The sequence below is a fragment of the Eptatretus burgeri genome, chromosome 7 (assembly GCF_056783735.1).
Source record: "Eptatretus burgeri isolate ZD-2024b chromosome 7, Ebu_testis_v1, whole genome shotgun sequence".
NCBI lineage: Eukaryota > Metazoa > Chordata > Myxini > Myxiniformes > Myxinidae > Eptatretus > Eptatretus burgeri.
Genome location: NC_140967.1, coordinates 87,865,679 through 87,893,677, shown reverse-complemented (window position 1 = coordinate 87,893,677; position 27,999 = coordinate 87,865,679). Strand labels below are relative to the sequence as shown.

Here is a 27,999-nt window from a genome sequence, read left to right as displayed (position 1 = left end):
TTTTAAGATGAGATCCTGTTCGAGGCGATGTAGTTGTTGTTGTGAGGTAATATTTCTTTTTTCAGATGAGATTTCAGATGAGATGAGATCCTGTTCTCAGCGGTGTCGTTGTGAAGGTAATATTTTTTTTCGATGAGATCCTGTTCTCGGCCGTGTAGGTGTTGTGAAGGTAATGTTGAGGAATTTTTTTTTTCAGATGAGATCCTGTTCTCGGCGGTGTAGTTGTTGTTGTGAAGGTAATGTCGAGGTTATATTTATTTTTGCACAAGAGATCCTGTTCGTGGCGGTGTAGTTGTTAATGTGAAGGTAATGTTGAGGTATAATGTCGAGGTTATATTTATTTTTGCACATGAGATCCTATTCTCGCGGTGTAGTTGTTGTTGTGAAGGTAATGTTCAGGTACTATTTATTTTTTTCAAGGCAAAAAGACTTTAATTTGATATATTTAAGAAGCGAATGCAAGAAGAACTCGACGTTCGCTTCTCGGCTTTGTCTATTCCACATTAACTTGGTCAAAAATTATCACTGTCTCATCCTTGACTTCTGAAACAATCTACATCGTCAAATACCGCTCGTGAATCATCGTCGCCTACCGGCTTGTCTTCTTCTTCTTTAGTTTTACCACACCCGATACACCGCCAGAAGTACCTCCACGCTGCTACACCGCCCCATGCACTCCACCCCCGTTTTGCCGCCTGCAGGAGACTCAGGACTCCATGTTGGGCCAGACCGGAAGTGACGTTTATTCGCAATCACGGAGCACAACCAACCACAATCAGCAATCATCATACGTTACACAGCCCTCAATGTCCTCCACCGCATTACACCACCCTATGTTACCCCATTCCCCTACACCGCCCTATGTTCCCCCATTCCCCTACACCACCCTATTTTCCCCCATTCCCCTACACCACCCTATGTTCCCCCATTCCCCTACACCACCCTATGTTCCCCCATTCCGCTGCACCGCCCGAATCCACGTGAAAATTTCGTTTATTAATAATCCTCATTGTGTTTCATCATCCCTGCCCTGAAGACATGAAGCCAATCGATTCTCTGTGATGAAATCGCCATTTTTAACCTGAATCCAGAAATTAAACGGGATTTTTAATTTTGAATTTAAAACACAAAACAATTTACACCGAGTTGATCCTTGTTGTAAAATTTTAATTTAATTTAAACAAACTTTCAAACATTCGAACTTGTGCTTTGTTTCACTTGAATGTGGGTTTTGTCACTTTGTGAAGAACAGCAAATGAAAACAAATATTACAAGAAAACGCACAGACGTTTATCGTGACGCACAGACGTTGATGGTGACGCAAAGACGTTCATGGTGACGCACATACGTTTATGGTGACACACAGACGTTTATGGTGACGCACAAACGTTCATGGTGACGCACAAACGTTCATCGTGACGCACAGCCGTTCATCGTGACGCACAAACGTTCATTGTGACGCACAAACGTTCATTGTGACGCACAGACGTTCATTGTGACGCACAGCGCGGATTCCACGACAGACTCGTTCACAGCGACAGAAGCAAGTTTACAAGCTCTGACAATGTGGACGCTGATTGGGATCATTTGTATCTTCATCTTCAGACTTTTTTCTTGGGGAATTGTCCAGCTGAACTCAGAACGGGAAATGTTTATGTCTGCGAATCAGACTCGTCACGGACGATGGATTCTCAAGTCAAAACGGGTGAGGGGTAACTATGGTAACATGGGAGGGGGTGAGCTGGGGTTCATGGAGAGAAGAGAAAGTAAAATAATCTAAAGTACAGAACGACAACAAAAATATTTAATTCAGTTTTACATTTTGTGAACTTTCATTTTTCACGTTTCTCCTTTCCATTTGTGACTGCTCACCTTTTACCAATGTGACGTTCATGTAGATTGATTCGGTATGTGAACAGTGATCAGTAAGTCTGTGGCCTCACTAAAATGTGATTGTGAAAGCCCCCTGAGGGGGAAACTTGGAGGTTATTTGGCTTGAGATTCCTTTTTTTATCACTGTGTTTCTGGTGAGGATTTGGTGAATTTACATTTTCAAATCTCCACAGACAGTGCAGCTGTGAGGGTACGAGAGCATCCCAAAATCAGACTTTTTTCTGTGTAAACTGATGAGGTCTTTGATATATAAAAATTGTGAAAATGTAAAATTCAAATTAACATCTCCTGACATCATGTGGGGCCACAATCAACCCCATACCTGGAGTTAACTTAATGGTTGGAGTGGTGGGCTTGGGATCCCACGATCCTCAGTTCAAACCCTCCTCGGATGTTTAATTAATACCAGGTGGGGTTGACTCTGCCTGTCATCCTTCGGAGGTCGGCAAAATGAGTGCCTCCATGCTGGTGTACTGTGTCGGAGTGGTGACCCGTCCAGCATTGTGTTCAAAAGCCAAGGACTCTGCTTCAGCAGCACCAACGCTCTGCACAGAGTATGGTCCCACTGGATGGATGGAATCACCCCCGAAAATCAATGATGTTAGGACTTGGTTATTGCTGAACTCGGTGTCCTGGTTCAATGAGGTGACTCCAGGATTCACAATTGCAAACATTAATCAGAAAATTATAACCGAGTGAGTTTTACAAATCAGAGTTGTTGTAACACCAGGTATTCATCACCAGGGATATCCAAGTATCTAAAGGTGTCAGATTTTAAAATTATAATTTAAATTATCTCACCATAACTGAACCTACACCACCGATTGGTTAAACTTCCCAAAATCCAGGCTGACTGCAAACCTCCATCTTGCTCCTCACTCATCCCGTCTGCACCACTGCATTCCAGAGGTTGTGATTTCCCACTCTTCCCTGCAGGTTCTTCAGCAGACAGTGAACCCTTATCTCATGTCATCCTCCCCATTTTGACCCACCATCTTTATTACCCCCCATTAACGCTCCAAGCCTGACCCCCTTACTTGCAGATTGCAGTGTTCCCTTTCCCTCCTCTCACTCTTCTCTCCTCCTCTCCTGTTTGTCATTCCTTCCTTGATGGATCCAGGAGTTGCTGTGCTTCCCAAATGACAGCTTGTACTCTCAATCACCTTGCAGTTCCATGAGCCTCGATCGTGTTGAGTAAAAAAAATGGACGAGTTTTATATCAAAGGCAGAAATGACAAACTGTTGAAAGATGGAGTAGGAAAGAAAGAAAGAGTTGATTTTTAGGGTGTTGAAAATGTCAATTGATTATAAAATATAACTTGTAGTGTTTGATGGATAAAACCCACTTTCATCACATTTAATTTCAGTCCTGACACTGCTGTCCATGTCCACATGCTCTACGCAGATCATCCAATCCAAGTACCTTCACCTGGGGAATATCAATGAACAAGCCAGGCAGCTGCAATGGATTGGGCTTACCTGGTTCGGCCTTGTGTTGATCGTAATCATTGCGGTCATCACCGCATGGTCTCGTGGCTGGTTCATAAAGAAGAGAAATAAAAAGTGCCTCATTTCACGGTAAAGAGCGATGTGTCACATGTTTAGTTTTGGAATCTCTCATTCAGCTTGTCCTCCACCTCATCAAGGTTCTGTTCTTTCTTCGTTTCCTTCCTTTGTCCCAGTTTCTGAGCCCGTCCCTCATGCAGCAGGTCATGGGGTTGTGTGTGTGTGCGTGTGTGTGCGTGTGTGTGTGTGTGTGTGTGTGTGTGTGTGTGTGTGTGTGTGTGTGTGTGTGTGTGTGTGTGTGTGTGTGTGTGTGTGTGTGCAGGTCATTTACCAATTGATATTTTGTCATCAAATCTTCAACAAACCTTCTGAAAACATGAAGAACACTGTTTAATAAAATGTATAAATATAAATACACACACAGTTTATATTTTCTATCCATTGTTTTGATTGTTTATTTTGAGTGCGGTACAAAGTGGATGCGGACGGGCTTTGTGTTATGGGATGCTTTCTCGTTGTCGTTTTGTTCTTTCTGAAGTTACTATTCTTCCCAGTCGAGTCTCATTCAGGAAATATTCTCTTTTGTAGAAGTTACAGGATGATGATAGAACAGCTGCGAGACATGAACATCAAGCTGATCAGCCACCTGGAGCACCAAGAGATGGAGCAACAGCAGAACCAGGCCGAGCAAATGATACTACATGAGCTTCTTGCCCAGCACGAGCACGTAAACTCTGAAAATTTTGCGATTATTGCAAAAGAAAATCAAGAATTGAAAGAAATTCTCCAAAACCTAAATGTGAATCTGCTGCAAGTACATGAAGTGGCACATCAGCATCAACAGCAAAATGAGGACCACAAAATGAAGGAGCAGCAGTTTCACGAGAAACAAGAGGAAACCAACAAACAATGTGAAAAACTTGCACGTGGAAACAAAGACCTGAACGAGGAGGTCCAGCAGCTGAAGAGCAAGCTGATACTTCTTGAGGAACAGCAGAAGCAGCTCGATCATGAAAATGTCCAGGAACATAATTTGAAAATGGAGGAGAGTCAACACCACAACAATTCTCCAGGAGCCTCCCGGCACTGTGTGGACACCCCAAATCAAGAAGGTTTCCATCCTCGACCGGTAAATATCACTCATTGTTGATAATCAACATGTGTGGGTGGTTTCACATTTGGGTAAATTAAAAATCCTTTTCTCGAGCAATGCACGAAGTTCTGAATGAAATCACAACTTTGATAAACAACCAACTCGGTTTTCACAACTAAAAGTCTCAAGCTTTGTAAACCTCAAAACTTTCAAAACCTAACTTTGTCACTCAGACCTTGACTTCTGTTGTTTCTCTCGCTCAGGATCTTCTCAAACTCTTTGGCACTTTGCTAAACAAAATGTCCCCAGATAACTATCACCACCTTCTTGCAATGATCATGGCTCTAAACATCACGTCCACACATTTTGAGAGAATGGTTCAGATGATCGTTTGTCAAGCTATCGCCATGCCCAAACATTCAGCGGTCTATGCAAGTTTATGCCAACACCTCACCAAGGTGAGGAGCTTTAAACACTGATGGAGGTCACATGTTGGAACATCCTGGGCTTATTGAACACTTTAGCTCTTTTTCACATTCTCAGACCCTTCTACCCACCATGTCACCACCCTGCTTTGTCTTTCACAGATTGAAGTACCAATGGGGGACACAGCCAGAACATTTGAGACCTTTCAGCAAATTTTGCTCAAACATTGCGAGGAGGAGTATTGCAAGAGTCTTGCTGGAATCAGCTGCATATGCGACATCAAGAGCGTTGAAGCCTCCAGATTGGTTAACTTGGGAAAATGGGTGATAATTGAAAAATTGTCCAAAAAATGGGAATTTTGATCACACACTGACGTCGTCTTTCAACATTTCTTTTTGTCCAGGTAAACGAGGATGAACTGTGCACCCTCTTGATATCCAGAAAATGCTCCTTGGGAATCATCCGATTCATTGGGGAGCTCTATAAACTCGGTGCCGTCAACACCAACACCATCGTGCATATTCTGGCCGAGTTGCTCAGAGATGGAAGAAACCAATCTGTGGAATACATCTGTTGCATGTTGAATACCGTGGGAAAGGAACTTACTTCTGACTTGACGGATAACGTGGTAGATATTATATTCTGATCTATGACAGACATGTTCAATTCCACTTGGGATTTTCATGAAGATCCATCACATAGCTTTTCGTGTCGATGACTTGCCAATTATTTTGTTCCTCAACAGATGGATGAATATTTCCACCATTTGGAGTTAATTCTGAACGAAGGAAAGTTGTCAGCTCGCATTCTGTTGATATTGCAACGATTTGTGTTTCACCGCAAGGTAAATGCCTCACTCTCCCTTTTCTAACCACAATAACCTTCCTGCCACAGACATCTGCAAACTATTCAGTATATCCGACTATCCGTGTCAACCCATGTCTGACATGTCTTTCCTTAAACAGCGCAACTGGGTTCCATTGAAACAGTGAAGATCCCTAAACACCAGCTGAAAAACAAAGGACCGGAAGATGTCGATCAGCACGGTGGAAGACCGACATGATTGTGGACTGTATGGTCTCGAAAAAAAACACAACCTCGAGGCCCACCCCCTCACCTTCACAGGTTGTCTGAACTGCTTCCAGATTCAGTCTCAACTCACCTGAATTAGTTACCTGAACTGAATCTAGTTTCTGTCATCGTGGAAGATCGTTGATTGTTGCATTCTTCCTTCCACCCTTCAATCTGTGTCTGCATATCATATTCAACTCAGAAATGCTCAACATCTCGACCTCCCTCGGTGAAACACTCAAAAGTACAAAAATTCCATCATTCCTTTTTTCACCGAAATACTTAATTCTGTTCTGAGGATGTTTATATCAATTACATGTTTCATATTAGTTTGAATTGTGTTTTTGTTATTCCCCGCCGCGTGGCGGAAGGGGGATATTGTTATCACCCGGTCGTCAGGCTGTCCGTCCGTCCGGGCGTCAACATTTATAGCTGTGAGTGTGATAACTCATAAACTGTTTGCCATATCGATTTGAAATTTGGTTCACACATGTACCACCTGAAAAGGAAGAACCCCATTGATTTTGGGCGTGGCCGGATCCAAGATGGCCGACTGGGGCCGCCATTTTGAAAAAAATGTTTTTCGTAATAAATGGAAAACCGCTCATCTGATTTTAATTATTTTTGGTTCCTACGTTCCTCACCCCTGGGGAACTTTTTCGAGATGATGAACAAATGGTGTCTTGTTTCCAATTCTCCTCCCTCATTATCTGGAATATGGATGACCTTTTTCATTCAATGGCGGGGATTCCCCATCTCTGATGGTATATTTTTGTCTATGATCTTGTTGATTTAGATTTGTTTAAATATAATTTTTCTTCGATTTTGATGTCACCCTTGTATCTTTGTATCTATCAATCTTCTGTTTGGCTTTACCAAGGATGTTTGCTTGAAAAAACCGAAATGATGATGATGATCAGCTCACCGTAAACAGTCAGTCGACTGAATTTCCTCCAAAATATCAGCTCACTTTCACCGATTGGCGAAACTGCCTCCACATTGAATCTCAGCTCTACTGACTCTCGTTTCTGCCACCAGTTAGTTCACTTCAGTCAGATGTTCTTTCTCCAAAATCTCAGCTCACCTTAACCAGTTGGCTAAACTGCCTCAAGATTCGTGTATTACCGAAACTCAACCGGTCAGCTGTGCTCAATTTGGTTTCTCTCAACAACTCACCTTAAAGAGTCCACTGAACTTCCTCTGATATGTCAACTCACTCAACTTAACTCACCTTAACCAGTTGGCTGAGCTGCCTCAAGATTCAGTCTTACCTCAAATTTAGCAGTCAGGTGAAGTTCCTCCAAATACACCTAAATTCACCTTTACCAGTCAGCTGAGCTGCACCTCATTTCTGGACTCAGCTCACCTTCAACAATGCTGAACAATCTCATGAGATAATCCGACAAGGTATCATTCAAAGGATTCCTCTTGATGTGGAAATGGCTGGGAAGAGGCGGAATGAGAAACGGAAACGGGAAGATGATGAAGGTTCCAGTGAAGAGCACAGCGTTGACCAGGTAATGTAAAACCAGGTAATAAACTTTGAATGATTCCATAGTGATTGTTCATTTGATGGTATTATCTGTGTGAGCAAACAATGGCTGATATTTTATAAAATGTACAAGTGAATGTTTACAGATGCTGACAGGAAACTTCATGTCCCCTTCGATACGACCACGTGTGCTTGATATTGTATCCTTCATGTGAAGCACATTTTACACGGCACTTGACGTTTGTCACCTAAGAATCATCATCTCCTCCACTGGGTGTTGCCTCAAAACCATCAGAATGAAAACATTAGTTCCATTTGATAATTTTGTATCAACATACAAAACGCAATTCCCCAACGCACGTTACATCCTACGTACGAAACGCAATTACCCAAAGCACGTAACATCCTACGTACGAAACGCAATCCCCAAAGCACGTTACATCCTACGTACGAAACGCAATTCCCCAAAGCACGTTACATCCTACGTACGAAACGCAATTCCCCAAAGCACGTTCCACCCGACGTATGAAACTCAATTCCCCAAAGCACGTTACATCCTACATACAAAACGCAATTCCCCAAAGCACGTTACATCCTACGTACGAAACGCAATTCCCCAAAGCACGTTCCACCCGACGTATGAAACTCAATTCCCCAAAGCACGTTACATCCTACGTACGAAACGCAATTCCCCAAAGCACGTTCCACCCGACGTATGAAACTCAATTCCCCAAAGCACGTTACATCCTACGTACGAAACTCAATTCCCCAAAGCATTTTACATCCTACGTATGAAACGCAATCCCCAAAACACGTTCCACCCGACGTATGAAACGCAATCCTCCAAAGCACGTTCCACCCGACGTATGAAACGCAATCCTCCAAAGCACGTTACATCCTACGTATGAAACGCAATCCTCCAAAGCACGTTTTTACATCAATTTGATGTGGAAGTGAAGGTGTTTATTGCAACATTGACCTTTTGCATATGAAAACCATGTGATTCAGGAAATTGGCCCAGGTGTTTGGAAACGTTTTTGGAACAAACAAACAAACTCATTCTTACGTATCGAGATAGTGTCATTGCACTTCCACTGGTCATGTGTGGAGAATGATGATTGACGTGTACAATGTGACAGAACAGAGAGCCAAGTAAATGTGGATGAAAAGGAAAAAGTACGTAAAGTTGGTGAATACATCACAGTGCTTTGGTAATGTTGTGATTCCTTGCAGGAGAATCCCAGGAAAAGAAGGAGTGCAATCACCCACAGAGTTGCAAGAGGATTGTCAGATCTGGGATGAGAGGAATATTGAGGTAAGGGACACAAACAAGATATTTTGTGTCAATGTGGAACACCAGATATTTTTTCATGTTCACGTCTGGTTCAAGTTTCCCTTTGTCTGGCAAATTCCCCATTTTCTTCTTTACAAAGTGTAAGCCCCAATTTTAGATCCTCATTTTCGTTATGATCATTTTTATCATGATGCATGATCCTCATTTTTGTCTGAAAGGGTCCTTCCAACCCTTTTGCCATTCCATTTGATGTGTGCGTGTGCACATTGCTGCCTTGATTCATATTTCTTGGACCTGTTTTTCTCGGATGCCCTTCCTGTCACAAGTTGGTCCCACCAGATGGATGTTTTTTTTGACTCAGCTTCATCCTGGGACATTCCAATCATCTTGAAAGCCTTGGGGTCCTCAGCGAGAAACTGAGCAAGGTGTGAGGCAGGGGTGCCAGCCCAGACGTGAGAGCAGTTCTCCATCAAGCTGCGATTGAAGGCCTTGTCATTTGTCAAAAGTTGTACGGGAGGAAAAATAGAGTGCTCGGCCCATCGTTATGGAGAGATGCCAAGACTTGCAATGGTGGGTGAAGTTGGTGATTTAGAACCATGATAGTGTAAATGTTTAAAATGTAAAGGCAATTGTTGAAATGTTACGGCCGTGACTATTTCTCCTTGACAACACGCAAGTATGAATTTCTCCCACCCCCAACCCCCACCCACCTCCCCTCCACTGAGCTCCAAGTTCACAGTTTCTGGGCCTTCTGCAATGAAAAGGCCAGCACAAGGACGTCGATGACTCACCATCGCTGCGAGACGACCCATGCTTTTTGTTCATTGAAGTGGACCACGAGGACCAAGAAGACTCCCATATGCCGCAGTCACGTGGTCCTACCACCAATATGTTGCAATTCACAGCAAAGAAAAGGCCATCGTGCTTTTTGTTCATTGAAGGAGGCCACGTGCATCAAGGAGACTCCCACGTTGAGTGGCCACGTGCTCCCACCAATATGTTACCATGAACGGTGTTGGGGAATATTCCTCTCTTAGAAAAGAGACCTTTTGCTGTCTGTCTTACTGGGTTAAAAGTTACATACTTTTCGTCTCTTCATAATCATTTATTAAATTGTAAAAACCTATAACCTACTGTCTTATCCTGTCACCGCGTGTACACTCCTGGACGTTTGTTTAATTCCCTCGAAGTCCAAGGTGACTGTTATGATAACACTGTACCTTTGACATTAATTCTGTTTTTGCTGTCCATGTCTGTGTTCTTTAAACCGACATGCTTATCCAACCCTCCCCCACTCTCCCAATGTATTTCTATGAGTGAGAAGTTCATTGTGGTGTGCGAGGGTGAGAATAAACTGGTCGGTGCTGACCTCTGAGTGTTTGAACTCAAAAGGGAAATAAATTGTTCTCTGAGAAAAGTACTCTTGTTGTGGAAAGTGAATTAATCGGTGTCTTTTGATTTGACGAAAAGGATTTACAATTGAGTCGGTTAAACGGTTAGCTCAAAGCAAGAGAATAAAATAGAATTCCAGAACAACTACAGAATTCCACAGCGATCACAACGAAACTTCAAAAGTCAAGATCAAGCCGAGAATTCCCCATCAACGGTGAAGTGAAGATCACCGTGCTTTTTATTCAAATGTTGGCCACATGGGTCGAAGGACTCACCACGTGTTGAGTGGCCATGTTGTCCCAGTGTAAGAATGTGAACCCTTCAGGTTGAAGAATGCCATCAAGCTTATGGGCAGAGGTTTTTGCCAGGCATTGGGGAGCCACTAAAAATATCTCTGGACTTCAAATGAGCGGAATATTGCTCACCTGGTCAACTCAACTTTTTCTCTCCAAATGTACAGAATCCGAATGTGAAGTATAAGTGATGTTTAAGGTGGAATGGCGAGCCATAGTTACGCAACGCATTCGTTTTTCTTTTTTTTCAGCAGAGGAATGTGATTGTAAACAAAAACAGGGTCAGAGGAGGGAGAGTTGTGCAAAATATGGGGGAAGAAAGAGTGGGAGAAAAAGAGGAATGGAGGAAGCTTGAACAGCCTCGGGAGAGACTTAGTGAAGAGGCGGGGGTCATGTGACGGTTGTGGCCCGGGGTTGGAATTCGTGCACCCCCTCTGGGAGAATGGAAGCACACACACATAGATATTATTTATTTATTTCGTGTTCTCTTTGGTGTTCGCTAAATCATATCAATGTGATCAATATGCATTGTGCATGTGTAAGCAGCATAAGTGTCTGTTCCTTTCCCCTCTTTCCATCCACCTCTTTTTCTCTATCTTTCCATCTCTTCCGTTTTACACCATTCTCTTCCATTCCTCACCATTCACGTTCATTGCTCGCCTGCTCACAAACCCGTTCATTCATTTGCTCACATGGTAGCAGAATAATGGCGATGCCTGGCATGAGTTGAGACAGAAGTCGCTCAGGTAGAGGTTGTTTCGACCCTTTCATGAGCACACCACTCACGTGACATGAATGGGGTATTGCAAGGACAACGGAAAATGGCCAGTGAGGGGGAGGGGCAGGGTATATACCCAGATCAGTCGCAAAATCTCTCGCTTCAACAAACGCCTGAGCGAGATCAGAGTTTTGAGAGCTTGTTCCCAGAGACATTTTCCACTTTTCGCTTCATTCCACCAGAACAGATTTTCAAACCTCACTCGCCACACTTTCTCTTCCATCTCACGTCTTCCTCATTTTTACACGCCTTTACTCACATCGCTCCAGTGTAGTATTTTCCAGCGCTGCCTTCCAAACGCCAAAGCCTGCCAATATTTACACGGAACGAGCTGTCCTGAGGCCGCAGAACATCATGCTGGTCGGCCAGGTACCAACTCCGGACCCGAGACCACCAGGGTTCAGTTGCAAGGGTCGACACGATGCGCGACTTTGGGCAAGATAGTTTTGAACAGGAGCGATCTCAGGTGGGGTGAAGGCTCGACAAAGTCCCTCAAACTTTTTCTTATCAACCTCTTCATTCTCTTTCTCCCTCAACCCAACCTCTCTGTGTCTTCCTTCTGGATCCAGTATTGTAATTGTGTATCAAGTGATTGTTTGCAAGTGCTCCGGGGTTGCGTATGATCGCGAGAGGGTAAGGGAGAATGTATACGTGTTTATAATATGCTTTACATGTGTTTGATATGTGTTCAACTTCTTGTAATTTCATGTATCATTTTCCTCACCATTTTCTGAGGTTAAAATCCCCACCCTGCCATTTGCTCTCCTCTGCATTCCTTTAATCATTCCTCCCATCGTTTTCCGCTCTTTCGATTCCCTTGCATGCTGTGGAGTAAATTCTTCAAGTGTTGAATGTGTCTTGATTTATCCTGCTTGTGTTGGACCGAATAGCATTCCCGGTGGGCAATATTGGTCTGAGTTCCCTATGGTAACGGAAGTGACATGCCGCTGTCTTGGAGATCTCCAGAGGCGATGTCCATTGGAATATCTACAAAATAGAAGTTATCGTGAAAGAAACCAATGTATGCAAAGAAACCCATGTTCAAAAAGCATCAGCAGCAATAATCAGGTGTCACATGTCAGAAGTAGAATTATTTATGATCATGATTAAACGGACTGAATGTATCAAAGACGATATTTAAATTTTCTTTTCAAGCTTCCAATGCCATTAACTTGTTGAAGATTTGTATCCAAGTCATTCCAGAATTTGTGTTTTGTGGACACAAGAAATTTTTGTGTGAAAACAGTTCTGGTAAAAGGTAAATGAGGGTTTTCACTCTGTCTTGTTGGATAAGAGTGTATTTGGTTGTTTCTGATCAATAAAGATTCCATAGCATGCTTCACTCGGCCAAATTAACCGCCGCGTTGTCGCAAGCACGATTCCCCATCCGTCATGGTTGATTCACTGGCTCGGTAAACCCACTTTGGTCGTGGAAAATGATACACATCGGCATTCAATTGAAACATGAATTTACCTAAATTAAAATAAAGAAATCATCACCTTCCAGAACCTTTTTGTTGAGAAATAACACATCAGTGTGAGAATGAAAACCAGTATGAGTAACAATTCTGAGTGCTCGTTTTTGAATCAATAAAATTATCTCCCAATTGGTATTTGATACATTTCTCTCCCCCCCCCCCCCTCTCCCCAAGATAAAATTCCATAGTTTAAATAAGGGAGCATCAATGCAGAATATGACAGGTAATACATATACTGGGAAAAACCCTTAACTTGTTTATAATACCAACATTTGGTGAGAGAAATTTGTGTCGATAATCGGAATATCCTTTTGATGATATTGTTGCGGATCTGGAAGGGATGAGCACACAGACATTCAGGTTCCTATAGATTAGTTATGTCGGTGAGTACGTGTTTTGTAGTTCGTCCTTTTCCCTTGTTGATTGGGTAAATAAAGGCGCTGTGATTTGTATTAGGAAAACCCCATCTTCAGCGCAGCCCCAAAATGCCCATTGGTTGTGCACATGCTGCAGAACAGCACAAGCCCTCAGCTCCCGGCATCCCCCGCGCGCTTAGTCGGGGAAAGGTGAAGCCCCCACCCACCAAGCCCTCTGCTCCCGGTATTCAGTGCACGCTCAGTAGGTGAAAGGTGAAGCCCCCACCCACCAAACCCTCTGCTCCCGGCATCCTCTGCACGCTCGCGCGGGGGGGGGGGGGGATGGAATGCGGCAGCCAACACCGACAGTTGATGAGTCACGCGGGAAGCGACGCACGCCGGAGAGAAATAAAAAGGGAAGAGAGGGATGGAAACAGAGCTTCTCCCAGCTTCTTCGAGCTTCTTCGAGCTTCTACCAGCTTCTTCGGGCTTTTTACCAGCTTCTACCGGCTTCTACCAGCTTCTTCGTGCTTTCTACCAGCTTCTTTGAGCTTCTACCAGCTTCTACCGGCTTGTACCAGCTTCTTCGAGCTTTCTCCCAGCTTCTTCCGGCTTCTACCATTTTCTTTATGCTTCTTCGAGCTTCAAGCCTCTTGTTGGTTCTCCAGGTGTTTTCCTCCTGTCGTCCTTCGTGGCTGGTTCTCCGCTGGTCCGCCTGTGGTTCTGGTCGCGCACAAGTTCTGGGAAGTGCACACGGAGAGTCTTCTCCCGCCAACCGTCACCCTGCCGACTTCGCTCACTTGGATTATCCGGATCGTGCTGGGGTCCAGTCGGCCCCGGGGACCTGGTCCTCGAAGACCGCATGAGGCGGGCAGGTCCAAGATAGGTCTCAATGAAGACCAGCTGGTCCGATCGTGTGTGTGTGTGTGTGTGTGTGTGTGTGTGTGTGTGTGTGTGTGTGTGTGTGTGTGTGTGTGTGTGTGTGTGTGTGTGTGTGTGTTCGTGGCGCCAGTCCAACAAGTCGTGAATTGTATAAGTGTCTGTATATACTTGCATTTCTTATAATCGGCTGTAGGCTTTGCTTGTGTCTCGTCCCCATCCCCCCATTCATTGACTGCATGTCTACTGTAAATAAATTCCCCATTGTTTGAATGTCAACCTGCTCGTTTGTGTCATTTTCCCTGCATTGACTGCCACGGCACGTATTGGGAATTAACTGGCTTTTAAAGCAGATAAAAGTAAATCTGGTCCGATGGGACTTGGCAGTATCAAACCACTCGGCTTCGCATAAGGAACGAGCACGCTGAAGCGGCTCGTTTTCGTCCAAGTCCCATCGAGGCGTAAACTCTCGGTATTTCTGTCCGCGCAAATAGATAGGTAAATCGACAATTCGGCGATCGACCCTGTCGCACGTGGACAGAGTATTGACTGGTTTACGATGCGTTAAGGCATCCGGGGCTGGATTTCAGGGTTGGTCCGGAAAGTCACGACTGGATTGCCGCCTTCGGTGGGCGCGCGACCATGATTGGGCTGAAGCAGCCGTCCGCACGCCGAACGCGGCGGAAAACCATAACAATATATTATGATCAATGAACAAGCCAAGAAATGTAGTCGGGTCAAGTCTGTCTCGATGTATAAAATTAACACCAAAATGTCCAGGAAGCTCTGTAATTGAATTGTGAACAAGCACTTAGTTACTTTAATCTACATGAAGAGAAATTATATTTGCCCCTATCCAATCATGAACAAGTTTGAATTCACCTTCTGCTGTGTCAACAAGGACATGAGGGTCTCGAAGTGATCAGAAAATATTTCAATTGTCAGTGAACCATACAAATGACAAGATGGACAAGGTGTGTATGTGTGTATGTGTGTATGTGTGTGTGTGTGTGTGTGTGTGTGTGTGTGTGTGTGTGTGTGTGTGTGTGTGTGTGTGTGTGTGTGTGTGTGTGTGTGTCCTCCATAACTCCAAAGCCATGAAACCGAGCGGCCCAAAACTTTACATACATACTGAGGGAACTCCAAGGGAGTACATTATTAAAACTGGGTATTTGGGTAAATTCCAACACCCCTTAATTAACGGCTTACCTTCATGAAAGACATCCTTGATGAACCTGACTTCATCTTTGAGGGTCTTTTGATTCGGCCTACTCAAAACGCCTTGCCTTGGAAACATGATCTTCTCTCACGTTATCTTCTTCTGTCAATTTGCGAAGACGAGCTTTCAACATGAGGTTGTCATGAAGGATACTTAGTTCTGATGTACATGAAAAATGGGAAAATGATGATGATTCCTGATTTTAAAGGCGATGACATATTTGTGAATATATTGTCGACTCGTAAATACAACGTGACACTTCACTTATTACATAACGAAGGATCATTGATGTAACAGTCAGACAAAGATCTCCGCTAATCGGAGGTCACAGGAATTCATATATATATATATATATATATATATATATATATATATATATATATATATATATATATATATATATATATATATATATATATATATATATATATATATATATATATACATATTGGAACCCAGGAAAGGTGTGGGAGGTTTGGAAGGGAGTCGGGGATGGAAGGGAGTCGGCTCATAATGACCCACATCTGACCTCGACTCGGCCGGCGAGAGTGATGTGAAGGATTTATTGGGAAAAGTGAGACAACCCAGAGAGTGCTTCTTATCGCCCCGGTTTGAAACAACAATCTGTGCAGGTAGACAAGAGTAAGACGAGCAAGGGTCTCGAATAGCGGTTTAACTCCGAGCAGGGCAACTCTGGACTGAAGATCTATCAAGCGATAACGAACATAAAGAACATGACATAATTCCTTTACAAAGGCATGTCCGTACAAATGGCGAATACATGAATTAGAAAGGTAAAGAAAGATAGAGGAGAGGGAGGGAATATTTGGGGGTTGCATTCTCAAGACATTCAGCAAACCAGCGAGTGAATCATGTCCATGGAGTCAAATGGCTGAAGGTCTTCGCTCCAGTCCAAAATAAGACCTCAAGAAGGAAAGACACAGATAACAAGTTCTCATAAAATGAGTTATCATCAATAACATTTATCATAAATAACATCAAGATGAATCAATTCAATAAATATTTAGTAATTTGAAAAACACATTCGGTGATTAACTGAGACTACAATTGTTATAAATGTCACATTCAAGCAGATTGATTATAAAAACAACTAAAAAAGGAAAATCCACTTCAACAGAAGGGAAAAGGGGGTGGGGTGTGAAGAGGGAAGGGAGGGGTGTGAGGAGGGAAGGGAGGGGTGTGAGGAAGGAAGGGAGGGGTGTGAGGAGGGAGGTGCAAGGGAGAGACAGACATGTGGGAAGAGATGTTGCATTTTACGACAGAGAGAGGGTTAAAAAAGAGGGAACACAATGTTCCCGTTTGCGTTTTTTTTCCATTTCAACTTTTCAGGCTTCATCGTTTCAGTTTCAGGCTGTTATCAACATTTTTTTTTTGTGATTTTGCCTGTTGTGGCAGGCATTTTGGACGCCATCTTGGATTTTTAAGAATGTCAACAGAAGCCCAATTATCAGAAACGAGTAACTAATGATCAGGAGCCAAATGCCAATGATTATTTTTCCAGTTTGCCACATTTTTTGAGATGTTATATACCGTATTCCATGATTTCACTCATTTTGGCGGCCATTTTGGACGCCATCTTGAATATCGCCAGAATGCTTGAAAATTTGCTTTTGTTGACATCTCAAATATGTGACAGGGCCATAAAAGGAAGTTTAAAATAGTTGGTTTGGTAGAGTCCTTGGGGTGGGGTAGGGGGGGAGGGGGTGCATGAATACCCTCCGTGGATACTTGATGAGAGTGTATTCTGTTGAAAACAATTTCCTTCAATACACGGACTCTTCCAAACAAGTGAATGTACCTGAGATCACATTGGAGCCATCACCGAAACCTTTTTTGAAAGTACAGTCAAGGACAGGGATTTCACTCCTGATGGATATTTTGCATTTCACAAGAACAGGAACCTGAAATTTTATGGTGAAGGCTCCAAAGCTGCAGAAAACCATGGTGGGGTCTCATTGTTGACGAAAAGGAATTCATCACCAACTTACATTGTTCATTGTCTGCCACCTGAATGGACACCTCACCGTGATTAAGGGCAGCAACGGCAGAAGCCATGTGCTATGCAAGACCTTCAACAGGTAAACATTTTCAATACCTTTTGACAGGTGGGGTGAACACACTGGGTGCAAACACAGCCAACCCCAAGATCATAACAATAAGTTGAAATAAATTTTGGAACTTTGTCTTTCACCGACATTGCTGTAAATACTTCCTTCGATGAAGAAGAACATCCTTAATTGTGGAGATAATTGTAATTATAATTTTTGAGGGAAGGTGAATTATTGACATGGTCATCCCCATGCAGAATATATAACAAGAACTTTAACTCCCTTTGATTGGATGACATCACCTGATTCACCTTTTCATCGATTACCTGCTCCATCCATGCATTTCCTTCTGTGGTCTTTTCTGAACAAGTTATCAAACTGATGAAGAAATCAATGTATTTAATCTTTCATATTTCTGTTGTTTCTTTTTTGTCCAAAGGCCCCTCAGAAGAGATGCTCCTTCCTGCTTACCTGAAACCATCCTTCCGGTTGGAATGTAAGTTGCCAAGATTATTGTCTTGCATCACAAATTATTCCAAACTTTGCCGAAACTACATGTTCTTCACCTGCATCATGTCCCATTTTGTCTGTGCCTCAGAAGTGTTGAGGACAAACCAATATTTTGCTGAACATGAATCCAGACAAGCATCAAACAAATGTTCCAGTTGGTGGAAGTCTGGTATGAGTGTTAATGTTTACGTATCAAAGTCATTGCCTCCACCTGGATGATTGGTTCACGAGCGCCAGCCAGAGTGACCACCATATTTGTTGTGTCTGTGTGTCTGCATGTATTTCTGTCTTGCTGTCCAGAGCACAACTTCATGGGATGTGATCCGATTTGGATGAAACTTGAATATGATGTTGATATCCATGCCTCGTTTTGTCTTCCTGGCGATGGGTGTCCCACACCCATTGTGGGCGTAGCCACGCCAACTTGTAATTTTTGTTTTTTCTCGATTTTAATCGAAATTCCCGCTCGAGAAATTGTGCACATTGGCCATATGTACAACATATAAAAAATTCAGTTTGATTCGGTCAATTTTGATGGAGAAGATAGGTTTTGAAGAAATGGGTGGGAGTTTTGCACCAAAGGTCATAATCCTTGACCTTTCAGGGCCACAAAGGTCAAATTTTCAAAGTTGTGGGAATCGAACCGGGTTTTCGACCTTCTTCGACAAACTAACCCCAATAAGCTATAGCACGTATCCTGTTTCCTTGTTTTAATGTCTACAACATTGTTTTGTGACCTTTGAAGGTTATGCAAAGGTCAAATTTTGAAAGTTGTTGAACGAAACCGGGGTTTCGACATTTTGCAGCTAATAACCTTTCACTCGTACCACATCATGTTGATCATTTTTATAACGAACGCAGTGAGCTGCATACTTAACGCGTGCACGTGAGAGAATAGGAAACAACAACAACAACAACACAATACCCCTGGCTATTTGGAATCCGTGTCGTTCGCTATGACCTTTTGCTTCCGGTTGTTTTTAAACGCTGTGCGGTGTATAAACACGATTGGGTTTAATTTCTATCTTGTGAATATTACTTAACGCGTGCACATGTGAGAATAGGAAACAACAAAAACAACACAATACCCTGGCAATGGTGAATCCGTGTCGTTGCCAATGACCATTTTGCTTCTGTTTTTTTTTTTGCTTCTGTTTTATTTTGTTTCCGGTTTTTGTCATGGGGAATGATGCATGCCGGGAGATAAAGGCATCGTCGGAGACATGAATGACCCAAATAATATCACACATGGTGTATATTTCCTCCACTGATTTTAATAAAGATATCTCTCGCATCATCAAAAAATAATTTTTAATCGTGATTTACGTTATTTGATCGCTGATCCCGAATCCAGGCCAAAGTAACCGGAAATTGCGTATACAGTTGTAAACAAGTTATAGGTGATGTCAGAAGCGAATGTAAGAAGTATACTACGTTCGCTTCTAGTATTAATTTTTTCAGATGAGATCCTGTTCTCGGCGGTGTTGTTGTTGTTGTGAAGGTAATGTTGAGGTAATATTTATTTTTTTAGAAGAGATCCTGTTCTAGGCGGTGTAGTTGTTGTTATGAAGGTAAAGTTGAGGTAATATTTATTTTTTTTAGATGAGATCCTGTTCTCGGCGGTGTAGTTGTTGTTGTGAAGGTAAAGTTGAGGTAATATTTATTTTTTCAGATGAGATCCTGTTCTAGGCGGTGTAGTTGTTGTTATGAAGGTAAAGTTGAGGTAATATTTATTTTTTCAGATGAGATCCTGTTCTAGGCGGTGTAGTTGTTGTTATGAAGGTAAAGTTGAGGTAATATTTATTTTTTTTAGATGAGATCCTGTTCTCGGCGGTGTAGTTGTTGTTGTGAAGGTAAAGTTGAGGTAATATTTTTTTTTTTTAGATGAGATCCTGTTCTAGGCGGTGTAGTTGTTGTTATGAAGGTAAAGTTGAGGTAATATTTATTTTTTTTAGATGAGATCCTGTTCGAGGCGATGTAGTTGTTGTTGTGAGGTAATATTTCTTTTTTCAGATGAGATTTCAGATGAGATGAGATCCTGTTCTCAGCAGTGTCGTTGTGAAGGTAATATTTTTTTTCGATGAGATCCTGTTCTCGGCCGTGTAGGTGTTGTGAAGGTAATGTTGAGGATTTTTTTTTTCAGATGAGATCCTGTTCTCGGCGGTGTAGTTGTTGTTGTGAAGGTAATGTCGAGGTTATATTTATTTTTGCACAAGAGATCCTGTTCGTGGCGGTGCAGTTGTTAATGTGAAGGTAATGTTGAGGTATAATGTCGAGGTTATATTTATTTTTGCACATGAGATCCTATTCTCGGCGGTGTAGTTGTTGTTGTGAAGGTAATGTTCAGGTACTATTTATTTTTTTCAAGGCAAAAAGACTTTAATTTGATATATTTAAGAAGCGAATGCAAGAAGAACTCGACGTTCGCTTCTCGGCTTTGTTTATTCCACATTAACTTGGTCAAAAATTATCACTGTCTCATCCTTGACTTCTGAAACAATCTACATCGTCAAATACCGCTCGTGAATCATCGTCGCCTACCGGCTTGTCTTCTTCTTCTTTAGTTTTACCACACACGATACACCGCCGGAAGTACCTCCACGCTGCTACACCGCCCCATGCACTCCACCCCCATTTTGCCGCCTGCAGGAGACTCAGGACTCCATGTTGGGCCAGACCGGAAGTGACGTTTCTTCGCAATCACGGAGCACAACCAACCACAATCAGCAATCATCATACGTTACACAGCCCTCAATGTCCTCCACCGCATTACACCGCCCAATGTTCCCCCATTCCCCTACACCACCCTATGTTCCCCCATTCCGCTGCACCGCCCGAATCCACGTGAAAATTTCGTTTATTAATAATCCTCATTGTGTTTCATCATCCCTGCCCTGAAGACATGAAGCCAATCGATTCTCTGTGATGAAATCGCCATTTTTAACCTGAATCCAGAAATTAAACGGGATTTTTAATTTTGAATTTAAAACACAAAACAATTTACACCGAGTTGATCCTTGTTGTAAATTTTAATTTAATTTAAAACAAACTTTCAAACATTCGAACTTGTGCTTTGTTTCACTTGAATGTGGGTTTTGTCACTTTGTGAAGAACAGCAAATGAAAACAAATATTACAAGAAAACGCACAGACGTTTATCGTGACGCACAGACGTTGATGGTGACGCAAAGACGTTCATGGTGACGCACATACGTTTATGGTGACACACAGACGTTTATGGTGACGCACAAACGTTCATGGTGACGCACAAACGTTCATCGTGACGCACAGCCGTTCATCGTGACGCACAAACGTTCATTGTGACGCACAAACGTTCATTGTGACGCACAGCGCGGATTCCACGACAGACTCGTTCACAGCGACAGAAGCAAGTTTACAAGCTCTGACAATGTGGACGCTGATTGGGATCATTTGTATCTTCATCTTCAGACTTTTTTCTTGGGGAATTGTCCAGCTGAACTCAGAACGGGAAATGTTTGTGTCTGCGAATCAGACTCGTCACGGACGATGGATTCTCAAGTCAAAACGGGTGAGGGGTAACTATGGTAACATGGGAGGGGGTGAGCTGGGGTTCATGGAGAGAAGAGAAAGTAAAATAATCTAAAGTACAGAACGACAACAAAAATATTTAATTCAGTTTTACATTTTGTGAACTTTCACTTTTCACGTTTCTCCTTTCCATTTGTGACTGCTCACCTTTTACCAATGTGACGTTCATGAAGATTGATTCGGAATGTGAACAGTGATCAGTAAGTCTGTGGCCTCACTAAAATGTCATTGTGAAAGCCCCCTGAGGGTGAAACTTGGAGGTCATTTGGTTTGAGATTCCTTTTTTTATCACTGTGTTTCTGGTGAGGATTTGGTGAATTTACATTTTCAAATCTCCACAGACAGTGCAGCTGTGAGGGTACGAGAGCATCCCAAAATCAGACTTTTTTCTGTGTAAACTGATGAGGTCTTTGATATATAAAAATTGTGTAAATGTAAAATTCAAATTAACATCTCCTGACATCATGTGGGGCCACAATCAACCCCATACCTGGAGTAAACTTAATGGTTGGAGTGGTGGGCTTGGGATCCCACGATCCTCAGTTCAAACCCTCCTCGGATGTATAACTAATACCAGGTGGGGTTGACTCTGCCTGTCATCCTTCGGAGGTCGGCAAAATGAGTGCCTCCATGCTGGTGTACTGTGTCGGAGTGGTGACCCGTCCAGCATTGTGTTCAAAAGCCAAGGACTCTGCTTCAGCAGCACCAACGCTCTGCACAGAGTATGGTCCCACTGGATGGATGGAATCACCCCCGAAAATCAATGATGTAAGGACTTGGTTATTGCTGAACTCGGTGTCCTGGTTCAATGAGGTGACTCCAGGATTCACAATTGCAAACATTAATCAGAAAATTATAACCAAGTGAGTTTTACAAATCAGAGTTGTTGTAACACCAGGTATTCATCACCAGGGATATCCAAGTATCTAAAGGTGTCAGATTTTAAAATTATAATTTAAATTATCTCACCATAACTGAACCTACACCACCGATTGGTTAAACTTCCCAAAATCCAGGCTGACTGCAAACCTCCATCTTGCTCCTCACTCATCCCGTCTGCACCACTGCATTCCAGAGGTTGTGATTTCCCACTCTTCCCTGCAGGTTCTTCAGCAGACAGTGAACCGTTATCTCATGTCAACCTCCCCATTTTGACCCACCATCTTTATTACCCCCCATTAACGCTCCAAGCCTGACCCCCTTACTTGCAGATTGCAGTGTTCCCTTTCCCTCCTCTCACTCTTCTCTCCTCCTTTCCTGTTTGTCATTCCTTCCTTGATGGATCCAGGAGTTGCTGTGCTTCCCAAATGACAGCTCGTACTCTCAATCACCTTGCAGTTCCATGAGCCTCGATCGTGTTGAGTAAAAAAAATGGACGAGTTTTATATCAAAGGCAGAAATGACAAACTGTTGAAAGATGGAGTAGGAAAGAAAGAAAGAGTTGATTTTTAGGGTGTTGAAAATGTCAATTGATTATAAAATATAACTTGTAGTGTTTGATGGATAAAACCCACTTTCATCACATTTAATTTCAGTCCTGACACTGCTGTCCATGTCCACGTGCTGTACGCAGATCATCCAATCCAAGTACCTTCACCTGGGGAATATCAATGAACAAGCCAGGCAGCTGCAATGGATTGGGCTTACCTGGTTCGGCCTTGTGTTGATCGTAATCATTGCGGTCATCACCGCATGGTCTCGTGGCTGGTTCATAAAGAAGAGAAATAAAAAGTGCCTCATTTCACGGTAAAGAGCGATGTGTCACATGTTTAGTTTTGGAATCTCTCATTCAGCTTGTCCACCTCATTAAGGTTCTGGTCTTTCTTCGTTTCCTTCCTTTGTCCCAGTTTCTGAGCCCGTCCCTCATGCAGCAGGTCATGGGGTTGTGTGTGTGTGTGTGTGTGTGTGCGTGTGTGTGTGTGTGTGTGTGTGTGTGTGTGTGTGTGTGTGTGTGTGTGTGTGTGTGTGTGTGTGTGTGTGTGTGTGTGTGCGCGTGTGTGCAGGTCATTTACCAATTGATATTTTGTCATCAAATCTTCAACAAACCTTTCTTCTGAAAACATGAAGAACACTGTTTAATAAAATGTATAAATATAAATACACACACAGTTTATATTTTCTATCCATTGTTTTGATTGTTTATTTTGAGTGCGGTACAAAGTGGATGCGGACGGGCTTTGTGTTATGGGATGCTTTCTCGTTGTCGTTTTGTTCTTTCTGAAGTTACTATTCTTCCCAGTCGAGTCTCATTCAGGAAATATTCTCTTTTGTAGAAGTTACAGGATGATGATAGAACAGCTGCGAGACATGAACATCAAGCTGATCAGCCACCTGGAGCACCAAGAGATGGAGCAACAGCAGAACCAGGCCGAGCAAATGATACTACATGAGCTTCTTGCCCAGCACGAGCACGTAAACTCTGAAAATTTTGCGATTATTGCAAAAGAAAATCAAGAATTGAAAGAAATTCTCCAAAACCTAAATGTGAATCTGCTGCAAGTACATGAAGTGGCACATCAGCATCAACAGCAAAATGAGGACCACAAAATGAAGGAGCAGCAGTTTCACGAGAAACAAGAGGAAACCAACAAACAATGTGAAAAACTTGCACGTGGAAGCAAAGACCTGAACGAGGAGGTCCAGCAGCTGAAGAGCAAGCTGATACTTCTTGAGGAACAGCAGAAGCAGCTCGATCATGAAAATGTCCAGGAACATAATTTGAAAATGGAGGAGAGTCAACACCACAACAACTCTCCAGGAGCCTCCCGGCACTGTGTGGACACCCCAAATCAAGAAGGTTTCCATCCTCGACCGGTAAATATCACTCATTGTTGATAATCAACATGTGTGGGTGGTTTCACATTTGGGTAAATTAAAAATCCTTTTCTCGAGCAATGCACGAAGTTCTGAATGAAATCACAACTTTGATAAACAACCAACTCGGTTTTCACAACTAAAAGTCTCAAGCTTTGTAAACCTCAAAACTTTCAAAACCTAACTTTGTCACTCAGACCTTGACTTCTGTTGTTTCTCTCGCTCAGGATCTTCTCAAACTCTTTGGCACTTTGCTAAACAAAATGACCCCAGATAACTATCACCATCTTCTTGCAATGATCATGGCTCTAAACATCACGTCCACACATTTTGAGAGAATGGTTCAGATGATCGTTTGTCAAGCTATCGCCATGCCCAAACATTCAGCGGTCTATGCAAGTTTATGCCAACACCTCACCAAGGTGAGGAGCTTTAAACACTGATGGAGGTCACATGTTGGAACATCCTGGGCTTATTGAACACTTTAGCTCTTTTTCACATTCTCAGACCCTTCTACCCACCATGTCACCACCCTGCTTTGTCTTTCACAGATTGAAGTACCAATGGGGGACACAGCCAGAACGTTTGAGACCTTTCAGCAAATTTTGCTCAAACATTGCGAGGAGGAGTATTGCAAGAGTCTTGCTGGAATCAGCTGCATATGCGACATCAAGAGCGTTGAAGCCTCCAGATTGGTTAACTTGGGAAAATGGGTGATAATTGAAAAATTGTCCAAAAAATGGGAATTTTGATCACACACTGACGTCGTCTTTCAACATTTCTTTTTGTCCAGGTAAACGAGGATGAACTGTGCACCCTCTTGATATCCAGAAAATGCTCCTTGGGAATCATCCGATTCATTGGGGAGCTCTATAAACTCGGTGCCGTCAACACCAACACCATCGTGCATATTCTGGCCGAGTTGCTCAGAGATGGAAGAAACCAATCTGTGGAATACATCTGTTGCATGTTGAATACCGTGGGAAAGGAACTTACTTCTGACTTGACGGATAACGTGGTAGATATTATATTCTGATCTATGACAGACATGTTCAATTCCACTTGGGATTTTCATGAAGATCCATCACATAGCTTTTCGTGTCGATGACTTGCCAATTATTTTGTTCCTCAACAGATGGATGAATATTTCCACCATTTGGAGTTAATTCTGAACGAAGGAAAGTTGTCAGCTCGCATTCTGTTGATATTGCAACGATTTGTGTTTCACCGCAAGGTAAATGCCTCACTCTCCCTTTTCTAACCACAATAACCTTCCTGCCACAGACATCTGCAAACTATTCAGTATATTCGACTATCCGTGTCAACCCATGTCTGACATGTCTTTCCTTAAACAGCGCAACTGGGTTCCATTGAAACAGTGAAGATCCCTAAACACCAGCTGAAAAACAAAGGACCGGAAGATGTCGATCAGCACGGTGGAAGACCGACATGATTGTGGACTGTATGGTCTCGAAAAAAAACACAACCTCGAGGCCCACCCCTCACCTTCACAGGTTGTCTGAACTGCTTCCAGATTCAGTCTCAACTCACCTGAATTAGTTACCTGAACTGAATCTAGTTTCTGTCATCGTGGAAGATCGTTGATTGTTGCATTCTTCCTTCCACCCTTCAATCTGTGTCTGCATATCATATTCAACTCAGAAATGCTCAACATCTCGACCTCCCTCGGTGAAACACTCAAAAGTACAAAAATTCCATCATTCCTTTTTTCACCGAAATACTTAATTCTGTTCTGAGGATGTTTATATCAATTACATGTTTCATATTAGTTTGAATTGTGTTTTTGTTATTCCCCGCCGCGTGGCGGAAGGGGGATATTGTTATCACCCGGTCGTCAGGCTGTCCGTCCGTCCGGGCGTCAACATTTATAGCTGTGAGTGTGATAACTCATAAACTGTTTGCCATATCGATTTGAAATTTGGTTCACACATGTACCACCTGAAAAGGAAGAACCCCATTTATTTTGGGCGTGGCCGGATCCAAGATGGCCGACTGGGGCCGCCATTTTGAAAAAAATGTTTTTCGTAATAAATGGAAAACCGCTCATCTGATTTTAATTATTTTTGGTTCCTACGTTCCTCACCCCTGGGGAACTTTTTCGAGATGATGAACAAATGGTGTCTTGTTTCCAATTCTCCTCCCTCATTATCTGGAATATGGATGACCTTTTTCCTTCAATGGCGGGGGATTCCCCATCTCTGATGGTATATTTTTGTCTATGATCTTGTTGATTTAGATTTGTTTAAATATAATTTTTCTTCGATTTTGATGTCACCCTTGTATCTTTGTATCTATCAATCTTCTGTTTGGCTTTACCAAGGATGTTTTCTTGAAAAAACCGAAATGATGATGATGATCAGCTCACCGTAAACAGTCAGTCGACTGAATTTCCTCCAAAATGTCAGCTCACTTTCACCGATTGGCGAAACTGCCTCCACATTGAATCTCAGCTCTACTGACTCTCGTTTCTGCCACCAGTTAGTTCACTTCAGTCAGATGTTCTTTCTCCAAAATCTCAGCTCACCTTAACCAGTTGGCTAAACTGCCTCAAGATTCGTGTATTACCGAAACTCTACCGGTCAGCTGTGCTCAATTTGGTTTCTCTCAACAACTCAGCTTAAAGAGTCCACTGAACTTCCTCTAATATGTCAACTCACCTTAACCAGTTGGCTGAGCTGCCTCAAGATTCAGTCTTACCTCAAATTTAGCAGTCAGGTGAAGTGCCTCCAAATACACCTAAATTCACCTTTACCAGTCAGCTGAGCTGCACCTCATTTCTGGACTCAGCTCATCTTCAACAATGCTTAACAATCTCATGAGATAATCCGACAAGGTATCATTCAAAGGATTCCTCTTGATGTGGAAATGGCTGGGAAGAGGCGGAATGAGAAACGGAAACGGGAAGATGATGAAGGTTCCAGTGAAGAGCACAGTATTGACCAGGTAATGTAAAACCAGGTAATAAACTTTGAATGATTCCATAGTGATTGTTCATTTGATGGTATTATCTGTGTGAGCAAACAATGGCTGCTATTTTATAAAATGTACAAGTGAATGTTTACAGATGCTGACAGGAAACTTCATGTCCCCTTCGATACGACCACGTGTGCTTGATATTGTATCCTTCATGTGAAGCACATTTTATACGACACTTGACGTTTGTCACCTAAGAATCATCATCTCCTCCACTGGGTGTTGCCTCAAAACCATCAGAATGAAAACATTAGTTCCATTTGATAATTTTGTATCGACATACAAAACGCAATTCCCCAAAGCACGTTACATCCTACGTACGAAACGCAATTACCCAAAGCACGTAACATCCTACGTATGAAACTCAATTCCCCAAAGCACGTTACATCCTACGTATGAAACTCAATTCCCCAAAGCACGTAACATCCTACGTATGAAACTCAATTCCCCAAAGCACGTAACATCCTACGTATGAAACTCAATTCCCCAAAGCACGTTACATCCTTCGTATGAAACTCAATTACCCAAAGCACGTTACATCCTACGTACGAAACGCAATTCCCCAAAGCACGTTCCACCTGACATATGAAACGCAATCCTCCAAAGCACGTTACATCCTACGTATGAAACGCAATCCTCCAAAGCACGTTTTTACATCAATTTGATGTGGAAGTGAAGGTGTTTATTGCAACATTGACCTTTTGCATATGAAAACCATGTGATTCAGGAAATTGGCCCAGGTGTTTGGAAACGTTTTTGGAACAAACAAACAAACTCATTCTTACGTATCGAGATAGTGTCATTGCACTTCCACTGGTCATGTGTGGTGAATGATGATTGACGTGTACAATGTGACAGAACAGAGAGCCAAGT

At 42.6% G+C, this 27,999-nt stretch overlaps 2 protein-coding genes and 1 long non-coding RNA gene across 4 annotated transcripts; all 3 read left to right on the top strand.

Moving 5' to 3' along the window:
- The first annotated feature begins 10 nt into the window (after positions 1-10).
- Positions 11-6,812, top strand: LOC147023720 (eukaryotic translation initiation factor 4 gamma 1-like). Of its 2 annotated transcripts, XM_085889469.1 has the most exons (8): positions 11-116; positions 3,299-3,471; positions 3,988-4,528; positions 4,756-4,950; positions 5,080-5,223; positions 5,322-5,546; positions 5,664-5,762; positions 5,884-6,812. In XM_085889469.1, the coding sequence occupies exons 3-8, from the start codon at positions 3,998-4,000 to the stop codon at positions 5,908-5,910; spliced, it is 1,221 nt and encodes a 406-aa protein (XP_085745595.1). In that variant the 5' UTR covers positions 11-116; positions 3,299-3,471; positions 3,988-3,997; the 3' UTR covers positions 5,911-6,812. The 2 variants fall into 2 exon arrangements, with proteins under 2 accessions (XP_085745595.1, XP_085745594.1); XM_085889468.1 differs by lacking the exons at positions 11-116; positions 3,299-3,471 and having other exon boundaries at positions 3,875-4,528.
- A 1,585-nt stretch (positions 6,813-8,397) lies between these two features.
- On the top strand, positions 8,398-10,195 carry LOC147023719 (uncharacterized). The gene is made up of 2 exons (XR_015059754.1): positions 8,398-8,796; positions 9,102-10,195. It is a non-coding gene; the product is annotated as an uncharacterized LOC147023719 (long non-coding RNA).
- A 9,568-nt stretch (positions 10,196-19,763) lies between these two features.
- On the top strand, positions 19,764-25,928 carry LOC147023718 (uncharacterized). The gene is made up of 9 exons (XM_085890354.1): positions 19,764-19,813; positions 21,199-21,298; positions 22,892-23,064; positions 23,592-24,132; positions 24,360-24,554; positions 24,684-24,827; positions 24,926-25,150; positions 25,268-25,366; positions 25,488-25,928. The coding sequence occupies exons 2-9, from the start codon at positions 21,242-21,244 to the stop codon at positions 25,512-25,514; spliced, it is 1,461 nt and encodes a 486-aa protein (XP_085746480.1). The 5' UTR covers positions 19,764-19,813; positions 21,199-21,241; the 3' UTR covers positions 25,515-25,928.
- The last annotated feature ends 2,071 nt before the right edge of the window (positions 25,929-27,999 follow it).

What these genes read in the sequence shown, in the direction of transcription:
- LOC147023720 (XM_085889468.1), top strand. Translation starts at nt 3,899, where the DNA reads ATGGGATGCTTTCTCGTTGTCGTTTTGTTCTTTCTGAAGTTACTATTC. An exon ending in AAGGTTTCCATCCTCGACCG is followed by an intron (nt 4,529 to 4,755) that starts GTAAATATCACT and finishes TCTCTCGCTCAG; the next exon opens with GATCTTCTCAAACTCTTTGG. An exon ending in GATTTGTGTTTCACCGCAAG is followed by an intron (nt 5,763 to 5,883) that starts GTAAATGCCTCA and finishes TTCCTTAAACAG; the next exon opens with CGCAACTGGGTTCCATTGAA.
- LOC147023718 (XM_085890354.1), top strand. Translation starts at nt 21,242, where the DNA reads ATGTTTGTGTCTGCGAATCAGACTCGTCACGGACGATGGATTCTCAAG. An exon ending in GGATTCTCAAGTCAAAACGG is followed by an intron (nt 21,299 to 22,891) that starts GTGAGGGGTAAC and finishes TGCTGTACGCAG; the next exon opens with ATCATCCAATCCAAGTACCT. An exon ending in AAAAAGTGCCTCATTTCACG is followed by an intron (nt 23,065 to 23,591) that starts GTAAAGAGCGAT and finishes TCTCTTTTGTAG; the next exon opens with AAGTTACAGGATGATGATAG.